General features: G+C 45.1%; 1 protein-coding gene across 1 annotated transcript in view; it reads right to left on the bottom strand.

Annotated features, from left to right (window-relative positions):
• adamtsl5 (ADAMTS like 5) overlaps positions 1-20000 on the bottom strand; it is a 56056-nt gene that overhangs the window by 7872 nt on the left and 28184 nt on the right. Inside the window, exons 8-11 of the mRNA XM_063187853.1 lie at positions 19620-19737; positions 7543-7629; positions 5140-5303; positions 4595-4811 (exon numbers count right to left, since the gene is read on the bottom strand). Of these exons, the coding sequence (XP_063043923.1) occupies positions 4595-4811; positions 5140-5303; positions 7543-7629; positions 19620-19737 (586 nt within the window). The remainder of the gene's footprint in view (positions 1-4594; positions 4812-5139; positions 5304-7542; positions 7630-19619; positions 19738-20000) is intronic.

The following is a 20000-nucleotide window of genomic DNA, read 5'->3' as shown; positions in this document are numbered from 1 at the left end:
GCCATGTTTCCTCGTGCAACTGTAGAAGGACGGCTCCTAAGCCATACTGCGAAGCATCTGCTGAGATTCTTGTCTCTCGTTTGGGATCGTAGAACCTAAGCACTGGCTCTGAGATGAGTATCTTTTTCAGGTTCTGAAAGCACTCCTCTTGCTGCTTTAGCCACATCCACTCATTTTTCTGCTCCAGCAGCATCCTGAGTGGAGCCGAAATGGCAGACAGCTGGGGTATAAACTTGGCTAGGTGAGTGACCATTCCTAAGAACCGCCTCACCTCATCCTTGTTCTGGGGCCTCTCCATATTTGCTATGGCTGAAGTCTTCCTCGGATCAGGACTCACCCCTTTCTCTGACACAACATCTCCGATGAACGTCAGTGACTTGACTGCAAATTCACATTTGTCTCTGTTTAGCTTCAGATTGACACTTCTTGTACGCTCAAGCACTTGTCGTAGCCTTGTGTCATGTTCCTCTTTTGTGGATCCCCACACGATCACGTCATCCATCATGGTTGTGACTCCTGGAATGTGCTCGAATATTGTGTGAATAGTCTTGTGATAGACCTCTGGAGCAGATAGGATACCATATGGAAGACGGAGGAATCTGTATCTTCCTTCTGGCGTGTTGAATGTACAGAGTCTTGAACTAGCATCGTCGAGCTTCATCTGCCAAAACCCCGAAGACGCATCGAGTTTACTGAACCACTTGGCTCCTGCGAACTGAGACATAATCTCCTCACGGGTTGGCAACTTGAAATGCTCTCGTTTGACTGCTTTATTCAGATCTCTGGGATCCAGACATATGCGTAATGCACCATTTTTCTTTTGTACAATGACAAGGGAACTAACCCAATCTGTCGGTTCGTTGATTTTCTGTATGACATTCAGCTTTTCCATTCTTGCTAATTCTTCTTTCAATTTTTCTCTGAGTGCAAACGGAACCTTTCGGCATGCGTGAACTACTGGTGCTACTGTGTCATCCACGTGTATTTGTGTTCACCTGGTAAGCAGCCTAGCCCTCGAAGACATCCTTGAACTCTGTCATTAAAGTGTCTTGATCACTCTTGTCTGTGTCTGTGTTCTGTTTGTCTGCTGTCTGAGACGCCACCATGAACACTCTTCTCACTAGATTGAGTTTTTCACATGCTGTTACACCAAGAATTGGTTGCACTTTCTTTTCAACAATCAGCAACTGTGCCTTTAACATCTGGCTTTTGTGTTTAAATGTAGCTATGCAGCTGCCTTTAACGGGCACACTTTCTCCGGTGTAGCCTGTCACTTTCATTTTCACTGGATGTATCTTGCTTTTTATTTTCAGCGTTTTGTAATCAGCAAATGACAACAAGTTCACTTGTGCTCCAGTATCCAATTTAAATGGAATTATTGTCTCATTTACAGTCACTGGGACAATCCATTCTTCTTTTTCAGCATGGGATGCCTGCACTACATCTACGAAAAACTCATCTGGTTCCTCGTCCACTGTATGCACTTTTTTCTTAGTGTCGGCTGTGCAGCATTTTGCATAATGGTTTCTCTTTCCACAATTATTGCATAATTTCCCATAAGCTGGACATGCCCTTGGCGCGTGACTGCCTCCACATTTCTGACAACTTCCATTCTCCATTTTGTCTTTATTTTGTTTATTTTGGCGCTTCTTGTGCTGCTCTTTTGTTCTTACTGCATGCACCGCCGCCATTTCTGTTTTAGCCAACTCTTTGACTTGCTCGCGTGAGCATTGTGATGCTCTGCACAGGTCTACTGCTTTATCCAAAGTCAGATCTTTCTCTCTTAGCAATCTCTCTCTCAGGCCATTATCTTTAATTCCACAAACAATGCGATCCTTTATTAGTGAATCTCTCAGTGCACCGAAATCGCATGTCTTGCTTAAAGTATACAATTCTGCCAGGTACAGATCGAAAGCATTGCCAGGCTTTTGGTCACAGGAAAAGAACTTGTATCTCTCAAACGTTATGTTTTTGGTAGGCACAAAGTACTCTTCAAATTTCTTTAACAACGCAGGTAGTTTCAGATCAGCAGCTGCAATTTGGAAACTGTTATAGATATCCAACGCATCTTCCCCAATTACGTGTAGAAAGATTTGAGCTTGCAATTTCTCATCCCCTTGTCCTGCTCCGCTAGCAGCTAGATATATTTCAAATCTCTGCTTGAATCTTTTCCAATTATCTGCGAGATTTCCACTAAACTGCATGGGTGAGGGTGGACTTAGCTTATCCATGACTGGAGTGGGTCTCCTTTCCGTCCGTACAGCCGACGAATTTTGCGGTGGTTGTGCCACTGGCTCTGGCGGCACTTCTTCTCTGTGTTCGCCGAGTTCTCCCTGGCTTTCCTCGCCGCTAGTGCTGCTGCTGTTCTCCTCTGCCGCTAGCATTGCACATCTCGTTTTTGGGCTTTTAGACGCGACCTCACGGCTCAAAACTTTCTCACTCGTCACCGAAACTCATCTTCTTTCTTATCTTTTAAAGTTTTTCACTATCTGACACCATGTTATGCCGTGTAGTGCATTAATGAAAAGACACACACGGTCGCGTGGGTTTATGCTGAGACTTTATCGAAGAACTCCCTATCTTGTTACATGGTCCCTGAGGTAACCTACTGCCTGTTGCATTATGGGTAATGAAGTATATTTAAGCAACACATAACAACACACACGACACACACACACACACACACACACACACACACACACACACACACACACACACACACAGACACACACACACACACACACACACACACACACACACACACACACACACACACACACACACACACACACACACAAACAAAGTTTCAGTCATACATGTAGCACAATTGTTATGATGTCAATTTTGTCAATAGAGTCAGTTAATTAATAGAGCAGTAAATGATATCATAGCCTCAATATCTTCTGAACAGCCAATACTGATCTCATGTCTTTGGTGTAAAACTTAAAACAGAAAAGAAAAGAAGAACAATGAGAGTCCTCCACTGACTTCACATCAAGTAGCCTGATGTATTAGTTACCACACCCTATCCTCTGACACAACTCATGTTATCACCTACAGACCTAGTGATTGAGGACAGCACATACATACAGTACCTATGCCTACAATGTAGGCCCTACATAAAAGGAGTGTCAATGGGTCGTGTGACAGAAACCCAGATAACAGCCTCAGCAGGCAGTTCTGACAGCTTTGTCGTGCCCCAAGTCAGCTGAAAGGCCCTCCCACTCAATAAATACAATGTAATGGGCAGGGGCATAGCAGCAAAGTTTGGGCCCTATGTACAATAGGAGTCCCCCCCCAGCCATATATCTACATAAATCGGACTGTGTGGGGCCCCCCTATACACATAGGGCCCTGGTGACTCAGTCACCCTTTACGACACCCGTGGTAATGGGGACGCTATTCTGCACCTGACCCCTTTGCCTCCCACCTGTCAGCTTCTCTGAGCTGTAGGACAATGTTATCAATAGGTGGTGTAGTATATGAATGAGCCATGTGGAGATATGGGACAGGGCGAGAGGTGTGAGAGGTGACTGAAATGTTGTCCGTAATCATCATGTGCTCTCACTTGATGTCAGGTAACACGTGTTCCACAGTGACTTATCAGAGCAGAGTGCTTTTTTGAGCGAGGATGAGGGTTCAATGACTTCATGTGTCGCTAAAAATAGATTGCCTGTGTGTTTAGTCTATTTAAGCAAATACAGTCCTTTTGTGTATGTGTGTTTGGTTCTGGCTGAGGGTGTGTGAAAGAGGGAGAGTGAAGTAGTGTACGTATGTGTACTTTCACACCCGAGACATTTCATCATTGTGTCATGCCCTCATTCATGTAGCTTCTCAAGGTCAGACCTGACTAAGTAAGGGCATCTGCACACCGTTTCTGAAAGCACTGCGGAGCACGTTAAAATTTCACTATTTCTGTTGCCCCATACACTGTAGCTTATGCAGTAATCATACAGTAGCCAGTGGATTCACTCATTGATGCCTGATATTGCTTTGCGCAACATTGGCCCTGGCGCCTGGAGCTGCATTACGCAACATTCATGCTCATGAGATTTGAGACAACTTTATTAAAAATCTCTGTTTGTTTGAGATGAATGGACACAATCTAATGAAAGATAAGGGTCTTGGCATTTAAATGCAACTTGCTTCAGATATTTATAGGCTGAGGGCAGCTTTTCTTAAAAAGAGCTCAGGCATTCACCACCCTTTTTTGCAGGTGTCTTAGGCATCAATGGATTAAACAATGGATTTAACTGAGTGACTGACTAAATAGACTTGAATTAATAATGAACCAGTAGTGGCAGCAGCATTCACAGACAGTGAGTGAGGTTGTATTGAAAACAACAGAATTGAATGATCGCAGAGCAGCACTTTGTCGGAACCATTGTGAGGAAAGCTTAAATGTGCTCAGACACGGCTCCTGTTACATGTTTGTTATCAGAATGTCAACAACCAAATCGTAACTTATTACTCAAGACTTGGTGTATTGTTGTGATAGTGTAATGCTCTAGTAAAAGTAGAGTAGTAAAGTTTCAATGTATAGTAAAGCGTTCCACTGGTGGAATGGTTCATATAATGAGGCTGCTTGTGTTACCCCAGTATGGCTGTGTGACTGGAAGAGGTCTCCTGGTTGTGGTGGTGGTAGTGGTGGTGGTGGTTGTGGTGGTGCTGGGAGATGGATGGTCCCAGGGTGGGTAGACGGCATGGTGGGGCTGCCACAGTGGACTACGTCTCCCATGATACAGTGCGTAGCGGTCGGGAGGAAGCCAGTACTCATACTCAATCCCTGTGTTCCTGTCAGTGGATAAAACCTGCACACATGCAGAAGAACAGTATGAGACTACCACTGACAACTGAGTAAAGAGAATTACATTTTAACATTTCAAATACATGTATGTTTGTAAATAGGTTTCAAGAGTGCAATATGTAATGTGAAATTGATCAAGTGACATGAGTAAGAAGGATAGAGACAGACAGAGAATGAAAGAAAATGCAGATAGCAAAGATTGAGTGAATAAATGAAGAAGACAATAGAGAATGACTAAGGATGAGAAGGAGTTGCTAATCTTCTACCCTATTGACATTTAGAACGTGGAAAAGGATGTTGTTTATGTTCTACTGTACATGTGTCCTCCTCACCATAATGTGTAGGTCCTCCTTGGTTGGCCCGGAAACCTCAAAGCTCTCCCAGGTGTCAGCAGAGCGCTTGTAGAGCAGTTTGGTGCCGGCCACGCTGTACTCTCCTGGCGTGTTGATCTTCCAGTTGCCGTTGATGACAAACTGAGAGCGGCCATTTTGCAGAGCTGAGGAGGACAACCCATACAGTACATAAGATATGTAGCCTGCGTTAGTTCTGCCAGGAAGACTCAAGTCACGTGTGCATTTTGCAGAGCCAATCAGCGGCCGCCATTTCCTTTATAGTGACATGTCTTTCTCTCCTCTCTTGCTGGCCTAGGTATGGCGAGTCTGAAATCTCCTCCTCCATCCCCACCACCACCAGGTTGGACCAGTCTACCTGTCCGGGGGGTTAAAGGTCCAGTTCCTACTGCATGGCCACGGCAGACTCTGCTGGATCCGCTGGCGCAAGACCCGGGCTGATGATTGGACCTACACCAAAGACTGTCTACCTTATGCCAATTCCATTGTCAACTATGTTAATATTAAATTGTTTAAAACGATTTCCTCTTAATGAGTCTTAATGGCTGAACTATTAAATACATTCCTGTCATGGTGTGTTGACATTGCATGTTTTGCTTTGCTTTGCTGTGCAAATTCACATGTTTTTCGATGGAACAATGCTGCTGCCACAAAGTCTGACTGGTGGCTCCATGTAGATGACAAGTAGCTGACAAGAAGTCTAGCTTGCATTGTGAGCTTCACAGCTTTTGGGACACAACTTTTCCCAAAAGAGCATTGTTGGAACACAACTTTTTCCACTGAAGTGCATTGTTCAACCAAACATGGAAAGGATTTGGACCAGAATTTGCAATCAGTGCATAGCTATGACTTTGCCAAACAGGCCTCAATCTGACTTCAGGACAACACCCTGGGAGGTGCTTCCAAGAATGTGTGCCTTAGGGAGGTGTTATGTCACACATTCATAGTCCCTGAGTAAATAAATCAACACAAATTTAAGGGAAAAAATTGGACCAGAATTCAACCAACTTCAGTGTCACCCACACAAAGAACTCAGACAGGTGCCGCCTGCCTGACTGTTACATTGTCATGGAAAATGTTGTTAGTCTGATGGATTTTCCATTGGGAAGTATTTTATTGCTAGAGTAAATAACTCTTTATCCCTTGTGGGTTTTCTGTTCTTGCCGTTTGCATGGGCATGTTTTATTCATTCATCCTGTGAAGGCCACACCGATGTGTTTTATTTTTTCTTCAGTTGTTTTGAAAACAAATATGGCCTTGAGGAGGTTACTCTGTCCAATTTATCAGTGTGTTCGCCATCACACACACACACGCATGCATGCACACACACAAGCCATGCACACACACACATGCGCGCACACACACACAGAGTGCCTACAGTGCATATTATTCACCTAAGCAGTAACCCAGTCACACACACACGCATGCACTGTACAATAAAGAGACAAATTGAGACAAACACCACACCCAACCACACACACACACACACACACACACACACACACACACACACACACACACACACACACACACACACACACACACACACACACACACACACACACACACACACACACACACACACACACACACACACACACGGCATACACACCAGAGTTTCACATGAGGACAAGGTGGTAAAATAGCACTCAAAAGTCAGCAAACATTCACTCCAGTTACTCCATTCTCCCTGACTGACACTGAGTCAACTGTGAGGTAATATGAAGCTGGAGATCAACATCTCTTCTGTTGTCTGAGGTGAAAAAAACACAGAACACAATAATTGGCCAGGAGAAACTGTATCGCCTGCATGGTGCCCTCTCGTTTTCAGTGGCAAGCACGGCAAAGCATATCCCTCCATTTCAGGTGAGTCACTCAATGCCCTGTCGGCCCAACTCCCTCTCTATCATCTGAAATGTACAAACACGCTCACACTTTCTTTCATTCTTTCATTCTTTCTTTCTTTCTTTCTTTCTTTCTTTCTTTCTTTCTTTCTTTCTGTCTTTCTCTCTCTCTCTCTCTCTCTCTCTCTCTCTCTCTCTCTCTCTCTCTCTCTCTATCTCTCTCTCTCTCTTTCTCTCACTCATAAACACACACACACACGCACACACACACACACACACACACACACACACACACACACATTCACACACACACACACACACACACACACACACACACACACACACACACACACACACACACACACACACACACACACACATGTTTCACCTGTACCCACACGTATCCCGTTTGGGCCTGTTGAATAATGCAGGTGAGAGCCTAAGGAACCCTTGACAGGTGTTTGTTTCCCTGCCTTGGTAGCGGGCGGAGGGAGGAGAACTGTGGGTGCTGCCCGCCCGCTATGTTAGTTACTGGACCTACCCAGATAGTTCCTGCTGTTGTCCGTCACCCTGATGTGCGTGGCGCCAGCCGGGATCATGGTGACCTCGTTGTACCCGAACGGCCCATCTGGAGGGAGGGAGAGGGAGATGGACGGAGGGAGGGAGAGAGAGACACAGGGAGAAAGAGGGAGGGATAGAGAAAAAGAGATGGAGAATGGAGGGGGATGGAAGGAAGATGGAGAGAGTAAGCAGGAGAGAGAGAAAGATATATAGAAAGACATGGAGAGAAGGGAGGGAGACAGAGAGAGAGAGAGAGAGAGAGGGAAAAGAGAAGATAAAAAAAGGACAAAAGAATGAGAGGAGAGAAAAAAATATATTCAGAAAGAGAAAGAATGAGAGACATTGAGTGGAATTGTAAACTGCTGATTCTTTTTTTTCACACGGTATGTTAAAACTTAAGTTGGCATCACAAAAGGTGCAGCAACAGGGACTTTTGATGTGAAAGCTGAGTGTAGTGTTTCGTCTTTACTATCTGATCTGTAGTCAGAGGTCTTTATGCATCCCACTGGTGCCACTATGTCCCACACAAGGCCCAATCTCACTTCTACTGATCTGACAGGCGATGCAGACCATTATCACAGCTGATGGGATTAAGCCACCGGCTCTTGTATCACAGCAAAAAGGTTGCTTGTTTCAGCTCAAGAGCCAATTAGATAACACTTTCCCCTTTGTACATGTTGTGTGAGGTGATGTTGAAGCCAAAACCTGAATGAAAAAAGACTGGATGGATACAACTGGATAAATGACAATATATGACAGGATTTGCAAAGGCTGTTGTGGACAGTCAATGGAACTGCACCTCTCAAATGTCAGGAAAAGGAGGGAAAAAAGAGTCTTAGCCACTTCTTTTTTTCACTCCCTAATACTGAAAATACTACGCCTACAATGCAGCTTACAGTAGGCTATAACACTCCACAGTCACACCACATTATCTTTGCTTACACCACACTTCATCATGTCCATGTTTACAACACATGCCATTGGGAACATCTCCAATTGTCTATCCCTGAATCAGTCTCCACAGCTGCATGAAGTGGCCCAAACAACAAACCAAAGCTCCCTCTCCCACTCTCCAGTGCCAAGCACAATTATCGGATATGATGGACTGCCATGAGAATTCCCCATCGCATTGCTCAAACATATCTCCTACGTTTGTCTTTTCACAAGGACAGCAGAGGCCACACAAAATGCTGCTTGATTTAATGAATCTGTGTTTGGTAAATAAGCCTAGACAATTGCAATCTGTGCGGAAAAAAATCAAAGCAAACATTTCAATTCTCTATTCATAATTACCGGTATCGTTTCCAATCTGAAACTTAAATTTAAACTACTTGACACTTTGCCTTTTGACCTTGTACCTAGGTCGGGTAATACATTTAATTGTATACACTACTGTTCAATAACAGTAATTAAACATATTTATTTAATCCAATGAGGACCACCATGACATATATTTGATTAGAACTTTAGGAAAATAGGAGTTAGGAGTTGTAAATATGATGTCAAACACTTTGCAGATTTTTTATGCTTTTAAGCCATGATTGAAGCCATTCACAAGGTACATATTCCTGGAGTCAGCTATACTGTCAGTCTCTCTCTCTCTCTCTCTCTCTCTCTCTCTCTCTCTCTCTCTCTCTCTCTCTCTCTCTCTCTCTCTCTCTCTCTCATGTGTGGGCAGCGGTGAGTGTTGGAGGAATCCACAGTGCTCAAAGGTCCCGTCACACACCCAAACAAAGGTAGCATTATCTCTGTTTTTCTCTGCCTGAATTGTCCTCGTCTTTTTTTCGCCCCAGACATGCAGCGTTACACACAGCCACAGAGAGCACAGATAGCCACAGGCCACATCCACATCCACACACACACTCACACACACACACACACACACACACACACACACACACACACACACACACACACACACACACACACACACACACACACACCGATGCGCCTCTACAAGTATTATTCCTTTCACACCAGCCTCTACTCTCTTGTGTTCTTCCTCTCCATCTCTCTCTTTCTTTCACTTTCTCTCCTACCTACCCCCTTCTCTCTATCCTTTCTCTGTCTGTTGCTCTGACTACTTTATCCTTATCTGCCTCTCGCTCAGCCCTTCCCCATCGTTGTCTATCTGCCTCTTCCTTGGCCTTGCTTCCTCCTAGTCTCTCTGTCTCTCCCCCTTGTCTTCCTCTCTGTACAGATATGCATACACATGTCTGTCTGTCTGTCTGTCTGTCTGTCTGTCTGTCTGTCTGTCTGTCTGTCTGCCTCTCTCTCTCTCTCTCTCTCTCTCTCTCTCTCTCTCTCTCTCTCTCTCTCTCTCTCTCTCTCTCTCTCTCTCTCTCTCTCTCTCTGTGGCCTCTTTTTGTTGCTGTTACCCAGGACACGCTAGATGCATCCCAAATCTTCCCTGGTTGCCTATATACACTGCACTGTGTAGGGAACTGCACAATAGAACCCCACAGCCCCAACCCTCTCCCCTAGCCGCCCCTCTCCTCCCTCTTCCCAAAAGTCACTATATAGACAAAGAGTGAGCATTTCAGAGTGGGCTCCTGTGGTAGTGTACTGCTGTTGATTGATGCTCGTTGAGGGCCTAGACTAACTGAGTGCTCTCAATTAACAACTGTGATTGAGGCCAGGTCATGTGACCTCTATTTAAGCCTCACCTGACAATAATAAAGAATCTCTGCTCATTTCACCCCAAACCTGTGTTGGTGCCTGCTCCTTTTGTCTTGTCTCCAGTTGAGTTCAGTTCAGTTCTTAACAGGTTATGGGCCCAGAATGCGCTGCCCTGCGCTTAAGTTTATGACCGTTTGAATTTGTCTTAGCATTGGCAAAATGAGTGAAAGAACAAATTCTCGTTGGTCTCGGTTGGTGTTCGACGGAGATGAAAAGAACTATGAACTGTGGGAGACAAAGTTTTTGGGCCATCTTCATATACAGAAGTTGAAGAATACAATTCTGCAAGGGCCTGCTGCTGGTGCGGAAGCAGCTGCACTGGCTGAAGATGCTGCAAAGAATGCAGAGGCATATGCTGAGCTGATCCAGTTTCTCGATGACAAAAGTTTGTCCCTGGTCATGCGAGAGGCAGCAGATGATGGACGTGGAGCACTTAAAATCCTGAGAGACTATTATGCTGGCACGGGTAAGCCCCGTATCGTGAGTCTGTACACAGAACTTACCTCCCTGCAAAAGTTAAGCACTGAGAGTGTGACTGATTATGTCATACGTGCAGAGACCTCAATCACTGCACTGAGGAGTGCTGGAGAGGCGTTAAGTGATGGACTATTAGTTGCCATGGTTCTGAAGGGGCTGCCTGAATCTTTCAAGCCCTTCTCCATTTTTGTGACCCAAAGTGATGATACTCTCAGTTTTGCTGATTTCAAGACAAAGTTGCGCAGCTATGAGAACACAGAGGGGATGCGCACAGCTGCACCTGACGACAACGTGATGGGGGCCCGGTCACATCCAAAGAAGTCCAGTGGTCCAGTGGGCGCAAGGGTGCAGAGCACGGAGAGCAGTGACATCGAATGCTACCGTTGCGGCCAGAGAGGGCACATAGCAAGACGGTGTCGTGTTCCACAGCGGTACAGCCCGGGGAAGAGTACCACATGGCGAGGAGGACGGCGACAGCAGCGGCAGGACAATGCGCGAGGGGTGAGCGAGGAGACGGACAACACCTTCGCCTTCATGCTGGAGAGCAGTGATCGTCGGCCAGGGAGTGGTGTCACCAGAAAGGGGTTAATGGTGGACACCGGTGCAACATCACACATCATCACCGACCTGGCCAGGTTCAAGAGCTTCGACGAAAGGTTCCAGGCCGAGACGCACTGTGTGGAGCTGGCTGACGGCACACGGTGTAAGGGGGTCGCAGAGCGCAGAGGAGAAGCTGAAGTGTGTCTGGTGGACAGCAAAGGAAGGCACATCAGCGCTACATTGAAGCAGGCGCTGTACATTCCTTCCTATCCCCAGGACATTTTCTCTGTGAGAGCTGCAACTTCCAGTGGGGCCACGGTGATCTTCAAGGAGGGTGAAGATGTTCTGCAGTACAAAGACGGTACACGTTTTCTCATTCATGAACATAACAGGTTGTTCTATTTGCCTACTGTGCCTGTGAACAATGACTGTGATGACCAATGCATGAGTTGCCATGACCTTAAGACGTGGCATGAGATTTTGGGACACTGCAACTTTAATGATGTCCAGAAATTACAGAGTGTGGTTGATGGTATGACAATCAAGGGTGAAACACCCAAGTCTTTGCAATGTGAAGTGTGTGTTGAGGGAAAATTCACTCAGAGCAGGAACAGGAAGCCTGATGTGAGGGCCAAGTCAGCTTTGGAGTTGGTACATACTGACTTAGCCGGTCCCATTGATCCAGTGTCCAAAGATGGGTATAGGTACACACTTTCCTTTACTGATGATTATTCCAGTGCTGTGTTCGTGTACTTCCTGAAAAATAAAAGTGATACAGTGGATGCAACCCAAAGGTTTCTAGCTGATATAGCCCCATACGGGAAGGTTACTTGCATCAGATCTGACAATGGTACGGAGTTTACTGGACAGGGTTACCAAACACTTCTTCGCCAAAACCGAATTAGACATGAAACATCAGCACCATACTCACCACACCAAAATGGCACTGCTGAGCGCAACTGGAGAACACTGTTTGACATGGCTAGGTGCATGCTCTTGGAAAGCCAGCTACCGAAGGAGTTATGGCCATATGCAGTTCAGACAGCAGCAGTGATTAGAAATAGATGTTTCAACAACCGCACCAAACAGACACCTTACTTCATGCTGACAGGAAGGAGACCAAATTTATCCAGAATGCAGAAATTTGGTACTGTGTGTTATGCATATAGGCAGGACAGGAAGAAGCTAGACTCAAGGTCTGACAAAGGCATCTTCGTGGGCTATGATAAGAACAGCCCAGCCTATATGGTCTACAATCCTGACAACCGAAAAGTGAAAAAGCATAGACTGGTGAGGTTTATGACCAAAGTTGATGGAGAGATGACTGATGACATGACTGATGACGATGATGTTGGTGTGCAGTACAGCACAACCAGATCTGACCCAGACAACCCAAAGTTGCTTGACATCCCAGACAGTAGCCAGACAAGTCCACCGCCACCTGTGATGAAAGCAGAACCACATTCTTCAGACACCTTAAGTGAAGAGAGGAGGTATCCTGTTAGAGAGAGAAGGAGGCCAGATTTTTATGGTGAGCAGAGTGATCATGCACAGATCAGCATTGATTATTGCTACAGGATGGTATGTAATGTACCCCAGACATTCAGAGAAGCTGTGACTTCATCCAATTCAAAAGAGTGGGTTGATGCAATGGATGAGGAGATGAAATCATTGAAGGATAACAACACATTTACTCTAACCACTTTACCTGAGGGCAAGAGGGCAGTGGGGGGTAGATGGGTGTATGCTATCAAAACCAATGCTGATGGATCTGACAAGTACAAGGCCCGGTATGTTGCCAAAGGGTACAGTCAAGAGATGGGTGTAGATTATGGAGAAACCTTTTCTCCTACTGCTAACCTTACAAGTGTGAGAGTGTTGATGCAGAAAGCTGCTCAAGAAGATTTGATACTCCATCAGATGGATGTTAAAACTGCCTACCTACATGCACCGATTGATTATGAAATTTACATGGAACAGCCAGAAGGCTATGACGTAAAAACTCAGACAAATGAGAAAGTGGTGTGTAAATTGGAGAAATCATTGTATGGGTTAAAGCAATCAGGACGAAACTGGAACAGAATGTTGCATGATTATCTTTGTGAAAACAACTTTGAACAAAATCCAGCTGATAATTGTGTTTACAAAAGAGAAACCGAACATGACAAAGTGATAATACTGATATGGGTTGATGATTTGGTTATTGCTGCCAGTGATGAGAGAGCAATGAAAAGTGTCAAGAGAATGCTTACTGAAAAATTCCAGATGAAAGATTTGGGCCGACTGAAGAATTTTCTGGGTATCACATTTGACCAATGTGATGGAGTTGTGACTATGTCACAGCAAAGTTATGTTGATAAATTGCTGGAAAGGTTTGACATGCAAGACTGTAAACCCAGGTCGACACCTTGTGAGTCGAAGTTGAATTACAGTGATTGTGATGAAAAGATGAGTGACCCCAGGAAATACAGAGAAGCAGTGGGTAGCCTAATCTATCTCAGTTCATGCACTAGACCGGATTTGAGTTTTGTTGTGAGTAAACTTTCACAATATTTCAGTGCGCCAACAGAAGAGCAGTGGACAACTGTGAAACACGTACTGAAATATCTGAAAGGCACAAGTGATAAGATGCTATGTTACAGGAAACATGATGATGGGTTACAGTTGGTGGCTTACAGTGATGCAGATTGGGCAGGAGATGCAATTGACCGACGCAGTACATCTGGTTATTGTGTTAGCCTATGTAAGAATGGTCCTTTGATTTCTTGGAAGACCAAAAAGCAACCAACTGTCGCGCTATCAACATGTGAGGCTGAGTACATGGCATTAGCTGCCACTACACAGGAATGTCTGTACCTTGCTCAAATGCTTAAACACCTTGACTGTAATTATGATGTACCGGTGATCTATGAAGATAATCAGGGGACAATTGCGTTGTCAAAGAATCCAGTTAGTCGGCAGAGATGTAAGCACATTGATATTAAATACCATTTTGTGAGATCTACTGTAAATAATGGAGATGTGTTTTTGGAATATTGCCCAACAGATCTAATGGTTGCTGACCTACTCACAAAGCCAGCTACAAAAGGGAAGCTTCTTGCCTTTTACAGGTTTCTGTTTGGATGATTGCCGAACTGAAATGTAATTTTGTTCTTTGCAATGTTTTTGTTTTTCCTTGAAATGTCTTTGTTTTTGTTTTTCTTGTTGTAAATGTGAGAACAAGTGGGGGTGTTGATTGATGCTCGTTGAGGGCCTAGACTAACTGAGTGCTCTCAATTAACAACTGTGATTGAGGCCAGGTCATGTGACCTCTATTTAAGCCTCACCTGACAATAATAAAGAATCTCTGCTCATTTCACCCCAAACCTGTGTTGGTGCCTGCTCCTTTTGTCTTGTCTCCAGTTGAGTTCAGTTCAGTTCTTAACACTTACCTCCCTGCAAAAGTTAAGCACTGAGAGTGTGACTGATTATGTCATACGTGCAGAGACCTCAATCACTGCACTGAGGAGTGCTGGAGAGGCGTTAAGTGATGGACTATTAGTTGCCATGGTTCTGAAGGGGCTGCCTGAATCTTTCAAGCCCTTCTCCATTTTTGTGACCCAAAGTGATGATACTCTCAGTTTTGCTGATTTCAAGACAAAGTTGCGCAGCTATGAGAACACAGAGGGGATGCGCACAGCTGCACCTGACGACAACGTGATGGGGGCCCGGTCACATCCAAAGAAGTCCAGTGGTCCAGTGGGCGCAAGGGTGCAGAGCACGGAGAGCAGTGACATCGAATGCTACCGTTGCGGCCAGAGAGGGCACATAGCAAGACGGTGTCGTGTTCCACAGCGGTACAGCCCGGGGAAGAGTACCACATGGCGAGGAGGACGGCGACAGCAGCGGCAGGACAATGCGCGAGGGGTGAGCGAGGAGACGGACAACACCTTCGCCTTCATGCTGGAGAGCAGTGATCGTCGGCCAGGGAGTGGTGTCACCAGAAAGGGGTTAATGGTGGACACCGGTGCAACATCACACATCATCACCGACCTGGCCAGGTTCAAGAGCTTCGACGAAAGGTTCCAGGCCGAGACGCACTGTGTGGAGCTGGCTGACGGCACACGGTGTAAGGGGGTCGCAGAGCGCAGAGGAGAAGCTGAAGTGTGTCTGGTGGACAGCAAAGGAAGGCACATCAGCGCTACATTGAAGCAGGCGCTGTACATTCCTTCCTATCCCCAGGACATTTTCTCTGTGAGAGCTGCAACTTCCAGTGGGGCCACGGTGATCTTCAAGGAGGGTGAAGATGTTCTGCAGTACAAAGACGGTACACGTTTTCTCATTCATGAATATAACAGGTTGTTCTATTTGCCTACTGTGCCTGTGAACAATGACTGTGATGACCAATGCATGAGTTACCATGACCTTAAGACGTGGCATGAGATTTTGGGACACTGCAACTTTAATGATGTCCAGAAATTACAGAGTGTGGTTGATGGTATGACAATCAAGGGTGAAACACCCAAGTCTTTGCAATGTGAAGTGTGTGTTGAGGGAAAATTCACTCAGAGCAGGAACAGGAAGCCTGATGTGAGGGCCAAGTCAGCTTTGGAGTTGGTACATACTGACTTAGCCGGTCCCATTGATCCAGTGTCCAAAGATGGGTATAGGTACACACTTTCCTTTACTGATGATTATTCCAGTGCTGTGTTCGTGTACTTCCTGAAAAATAAAAGTGATACAGTGGATGCAACCCAAAGGTTTCTAGCTGATATAGCCCCATACGGGAAGGTTACTTGCATCAGATCTGACAATGGTACGGAGTTTACTGGACAGGGTTACCAAACACTTCTTCGCCAAAACCGAATTAGACATGAAACATCAGCACCATACTCACCACACCAAAATGGCACTGCTGAGCGCAACTGGAGAACACTGTTTGAAATGGCTAGGTGCATGCTCTTGGAAAGCCAGCTACCGAAGGAGTTATGGCCATATGCAGTTCAGACAGCAGCAGTGATTAGAAATAGATGTTTCAACAACCGCACCAAACAGACACCTTACTTCATGCTGACAGGAAGGAGACCAAATTTATCCAGAATGCAGAAATTTGGTACTGTGTGTTATGCATATAGGCAGGACAGGAAGAAGCTAGACTCAAGGTCTGACAAAGGCATCTTCGTGGGCTATGATAAGAACAGCCCAGCCTATATGGTCTACAATCCTGACAACCGAAAAGTGAAAAAGCATAGACTGGTGAGGTTTATGACCAAAGTTGATGGAGAGATGACTGATGACATGACTGATGACGATGATGTTGGTGTGCAGTACAGCACAACCAGATCTGACCCAGACAACCCAAAGTTGCTTGACATCCCAGACAGCAGCCAGACAAGTCCACCGCCACCTGTGATGAAAACAGAACCACATTCTCCAGACACCTTAAGTGAAGAGAGGAGGTATCCTGTTAGAGAGAGAAGGAGGCCAGATTTTTATGGTGAGCGGAGTGATCATGCACAGATCAGCATTGATTATTGCTACAGGATGGTATGTAATGTACCCCAGACATTCAGAGAAGCTGTGACTTCATCCAATTCAAAAGAGTGGGTTGATGCAATGGATGAGGAGATGAAATCATTGAAGGATAACAACACATTTACTCTAACCACTTTACCTGAAGGCAAGAGGGCAGTGGGGGGTAGATGGGTGTATGCTATCAAAACCAATGCTGATGGATCTGACAAGTACAAGGCCCGGTATGTTGCCAAAGGGTACAGTCAAGAGATGGGTGTAGATTATGGAGAAACCTTTTCTCCTACTGCTAACCTTACAAGTGTGAGAGTGTTGATGCAGAAAGCTGCTCAAGAAGATTTGATACTCCATCAGATGGATGTTAAAACTGCCTACCTACATGCACCGATTGATTATGAAATTTACATGGAACAGCCAGAAGGCTATGACGTAAAAACTCAGACAAATGAGAAAGTGGTGTGTAAATTGGAGAAATCATTGTATGGGTTAAAGCAATCAGGACGAAACTGGAACAGAATGTTGCATGATTATCTTTGTGAAAACAACTTTGAACAAAATCCAGCTGATAATTGTGTTTACAAAAGAGAAACCGAACATGACAAAGTGATAATACTGATATGGGTTGATGATTTGGTTATTGCTGCCAGTGATGAGAGAGCAATGAAAAGTGTCAAGAGAATGCTTACTGAAAAATTCCAGATGAAAGATTTGGGCCGACTGAAGAATTTTCTGGGTATCACATTTGACCAATGTGATGGAGTTGTGACTATGTCACAGCAAAGTTATGTTGATAAATTGCTGGAAAGGTTTGACATGCAAGACTGTAAACCCAGGTCGACACCTTGTGAGTCGAAGTTGAATTACAGTGATTGTGATGAAAAGATGAGTGACCCCAGGAAATACAGAGAAGCAGTGGGTAGCCTAATCTATCTCAGTTCATGCACTAGACCGGATTTGAGTTTTGTTGTGAGTAAACTTTCACAATATTTCAGTGCGCCAACAGAAGAGCAGTGGACAACTGTGAAACACGTACTGAAATATCTGAAAGGCACAAGTGATAAGATGCTATGTTACAGGAAACATGATGATGGGTTACAGTTGGTGGCTTACAGTGATGCAGATTGGGCAGGAGATGCAATTGACCGACGCAGTACATCTGGTTATTGTGTTAGCCTATGTAAGAATGGTCCTTTGATTTCTTGGAAGACCAAAAAGCAACCAACTGTCGCGCTATCAACATGTGAGGCTGAGTACATGGCATTAGCTGCCACTACACAGGAATGTCTGTACCTTGCTCAAATGCTTAAACACCTTGACTGTAATTATGATGTACCGGTGATCTATGAAGATAATCAGGGGACAATTGCGTTGTCAAAGAATCCAGTTAGTCGGCAGAGATGTAAGCACATTGATATTAAATACCATTTTGTGAGATCTACTGTAAATAATGGAGATGTGTTTTTGGAATATTGCCCAACAGATCTAATGGTTGCTGACCTACTCACAAAGCCAGCTACAAAAGGGAAGCTTCTTGCCTTTTACAGGTTTCTGTTTGGATGATTGCCGAACTGAAATGTAATTTTGTTCTTTGCAATGTTTTTGTTTTTCCTTGAAATGTCTTTGTTTTTGTTTTTCTTGTTGTAAATGTGAGAACAAGTGGGGGTGTTGATTGATGCTCGTTGAGGGCCTAGACTAACTGAGTGCTCTCAATTAACAACTGTGATTGAGGCCAGGTCATGTGACCTCTATTTAAGCCTCACCTGACAATAATAAAGAATCTCTGCTCATTTCACCCCAAACCTGTGTTGGTGCCTGCTCCTTTTGTCTTGTCTCCAGTTGAGTTCAGTTCAGTTCTTAACATCATAACTCTCTCTCTCTCTCTCTCTCTCTCTCTCTCTCTCTCTCTCTCTCTCTCTGTGGCCTCTTTTTGTTGCTGTTACCCAGGACACGCTAGATGCATCCCAAATCTTCCCTGGTTGCCTATATACACTGCACTGTGTAGGGAACTGCACAATAGAACCCCACAGCCCCAACCCTCTCCCCTAGCCGCCCCTCTCCTCCCTCTTCCCAAAAGTCACTATATAGACAAAGAGTGAGCATTTCAGAGTGGGCTCCTGTGGTAGTGTGCTGCGCTGTAGGGGGTACAATGCTGTGACTTGGAATCATTCCGGTGAATTCGATGGCAGAAGGCCAGAGCTAAGTATAGCACAGTATACCCCGCGGATGTTTGTATTGTGTGTGTGTGTGTGAGAGAGAGAGAGAAACAGACTCTGTGTGTGTGTGTGTGTGTGTGTGTATGTGTGTGTGTGTGTGTGTGTGTGTGTGTGTGTGTGTGTGTGCGTGCGTGTGTGTATGTGTGTAAGCGTGTATGTGTGTGTGTGTGTGTGCGTGTGCGTGTGCGTGTGCGTGTGCGTGTGCGTGTGCGCATGTATATGTGTGTGGGTGGGTGATTGAGTGTAGGCTATAAGCTCCAAAAGAAGATTACAGGGCTGACCTCCCCTTGATACCCGTCTCAAAATGCTCAGAGACATGACACTCTCTCTCTCTCTCTCTCTCTCTCTCTCTCTCTCTCTCTCTCTCTCTCTCTCTCTCTCTCTCTCTTTCTCTCTCTGTTAATCTTTACGTATCTCTCTTTCTCCCCCTGTTCCTTTCTTCCATTCCGGGAATGGAGTGAAGTTGAGCCAGGAACATGACAGAGGAATGACAAGACAAGAGGCATCGCACTCTTACACTCTTACCTGTTGCCCAGACACTGTATGCCGCCGCAAGAGGGTGTAGCCTCAAGTGTGTGTGTGTGTGTGTGTGTGTGTGTGTGTGTGTGTGTGTGTGTGTGTGTGAGTCTATGCTCACCTTGTCCATTGTCCTGATAGACATTGCGGTGGTGTAGGCAGGTGGAGTTGTGACCTCCACACACCATGCAGGCGTCCTCCTGCTGCGTGGAGCCCAGGATCAGGTCACAGCCGGGCTTCTGTAGGACAAATCAAGAGTTTTGTTGCAAAATGAGCAAAGCGCCATTTTTTTTACTTTGCCGTTTTTTTACTTTGCCATTTGTTATTGGAATTAACTGTCCAACTGTCATGTGAATTCTTGCCTTTCAAATATTTTGACAACATATTTTTTAAAGCGATGTAAAATGCATTGTGTGATGGAATGCAATGCAATGCCCAATACAAGAATGTCAATTTCCCAAAATGTTCCAAAATGGATATAGGCCTACGTCATTTTGCAACG

The sequence above is a fragment of the Engraulis encrasicolus genome, chromosome 22 (assembly GCF_034702125.1).
Source record: "Engraulis encrasicolus isolate BLACKSEA-1 chromosome 22, IST_EnEncr_1.0, whole genome shotgun sequence".
Classification (NCBI taxonomy): Eukaryota; Metazoa; Chordata; class Actinopteri; order Clupeiformes; family Engraulidae; genus Engraulis; species Engraulis encrasicolus.
The sequence above is the reverse complement of the archived record's forward strand: the minus strand, read 5'-3'. Positions and strand labels throughout refer to the sequence as shown.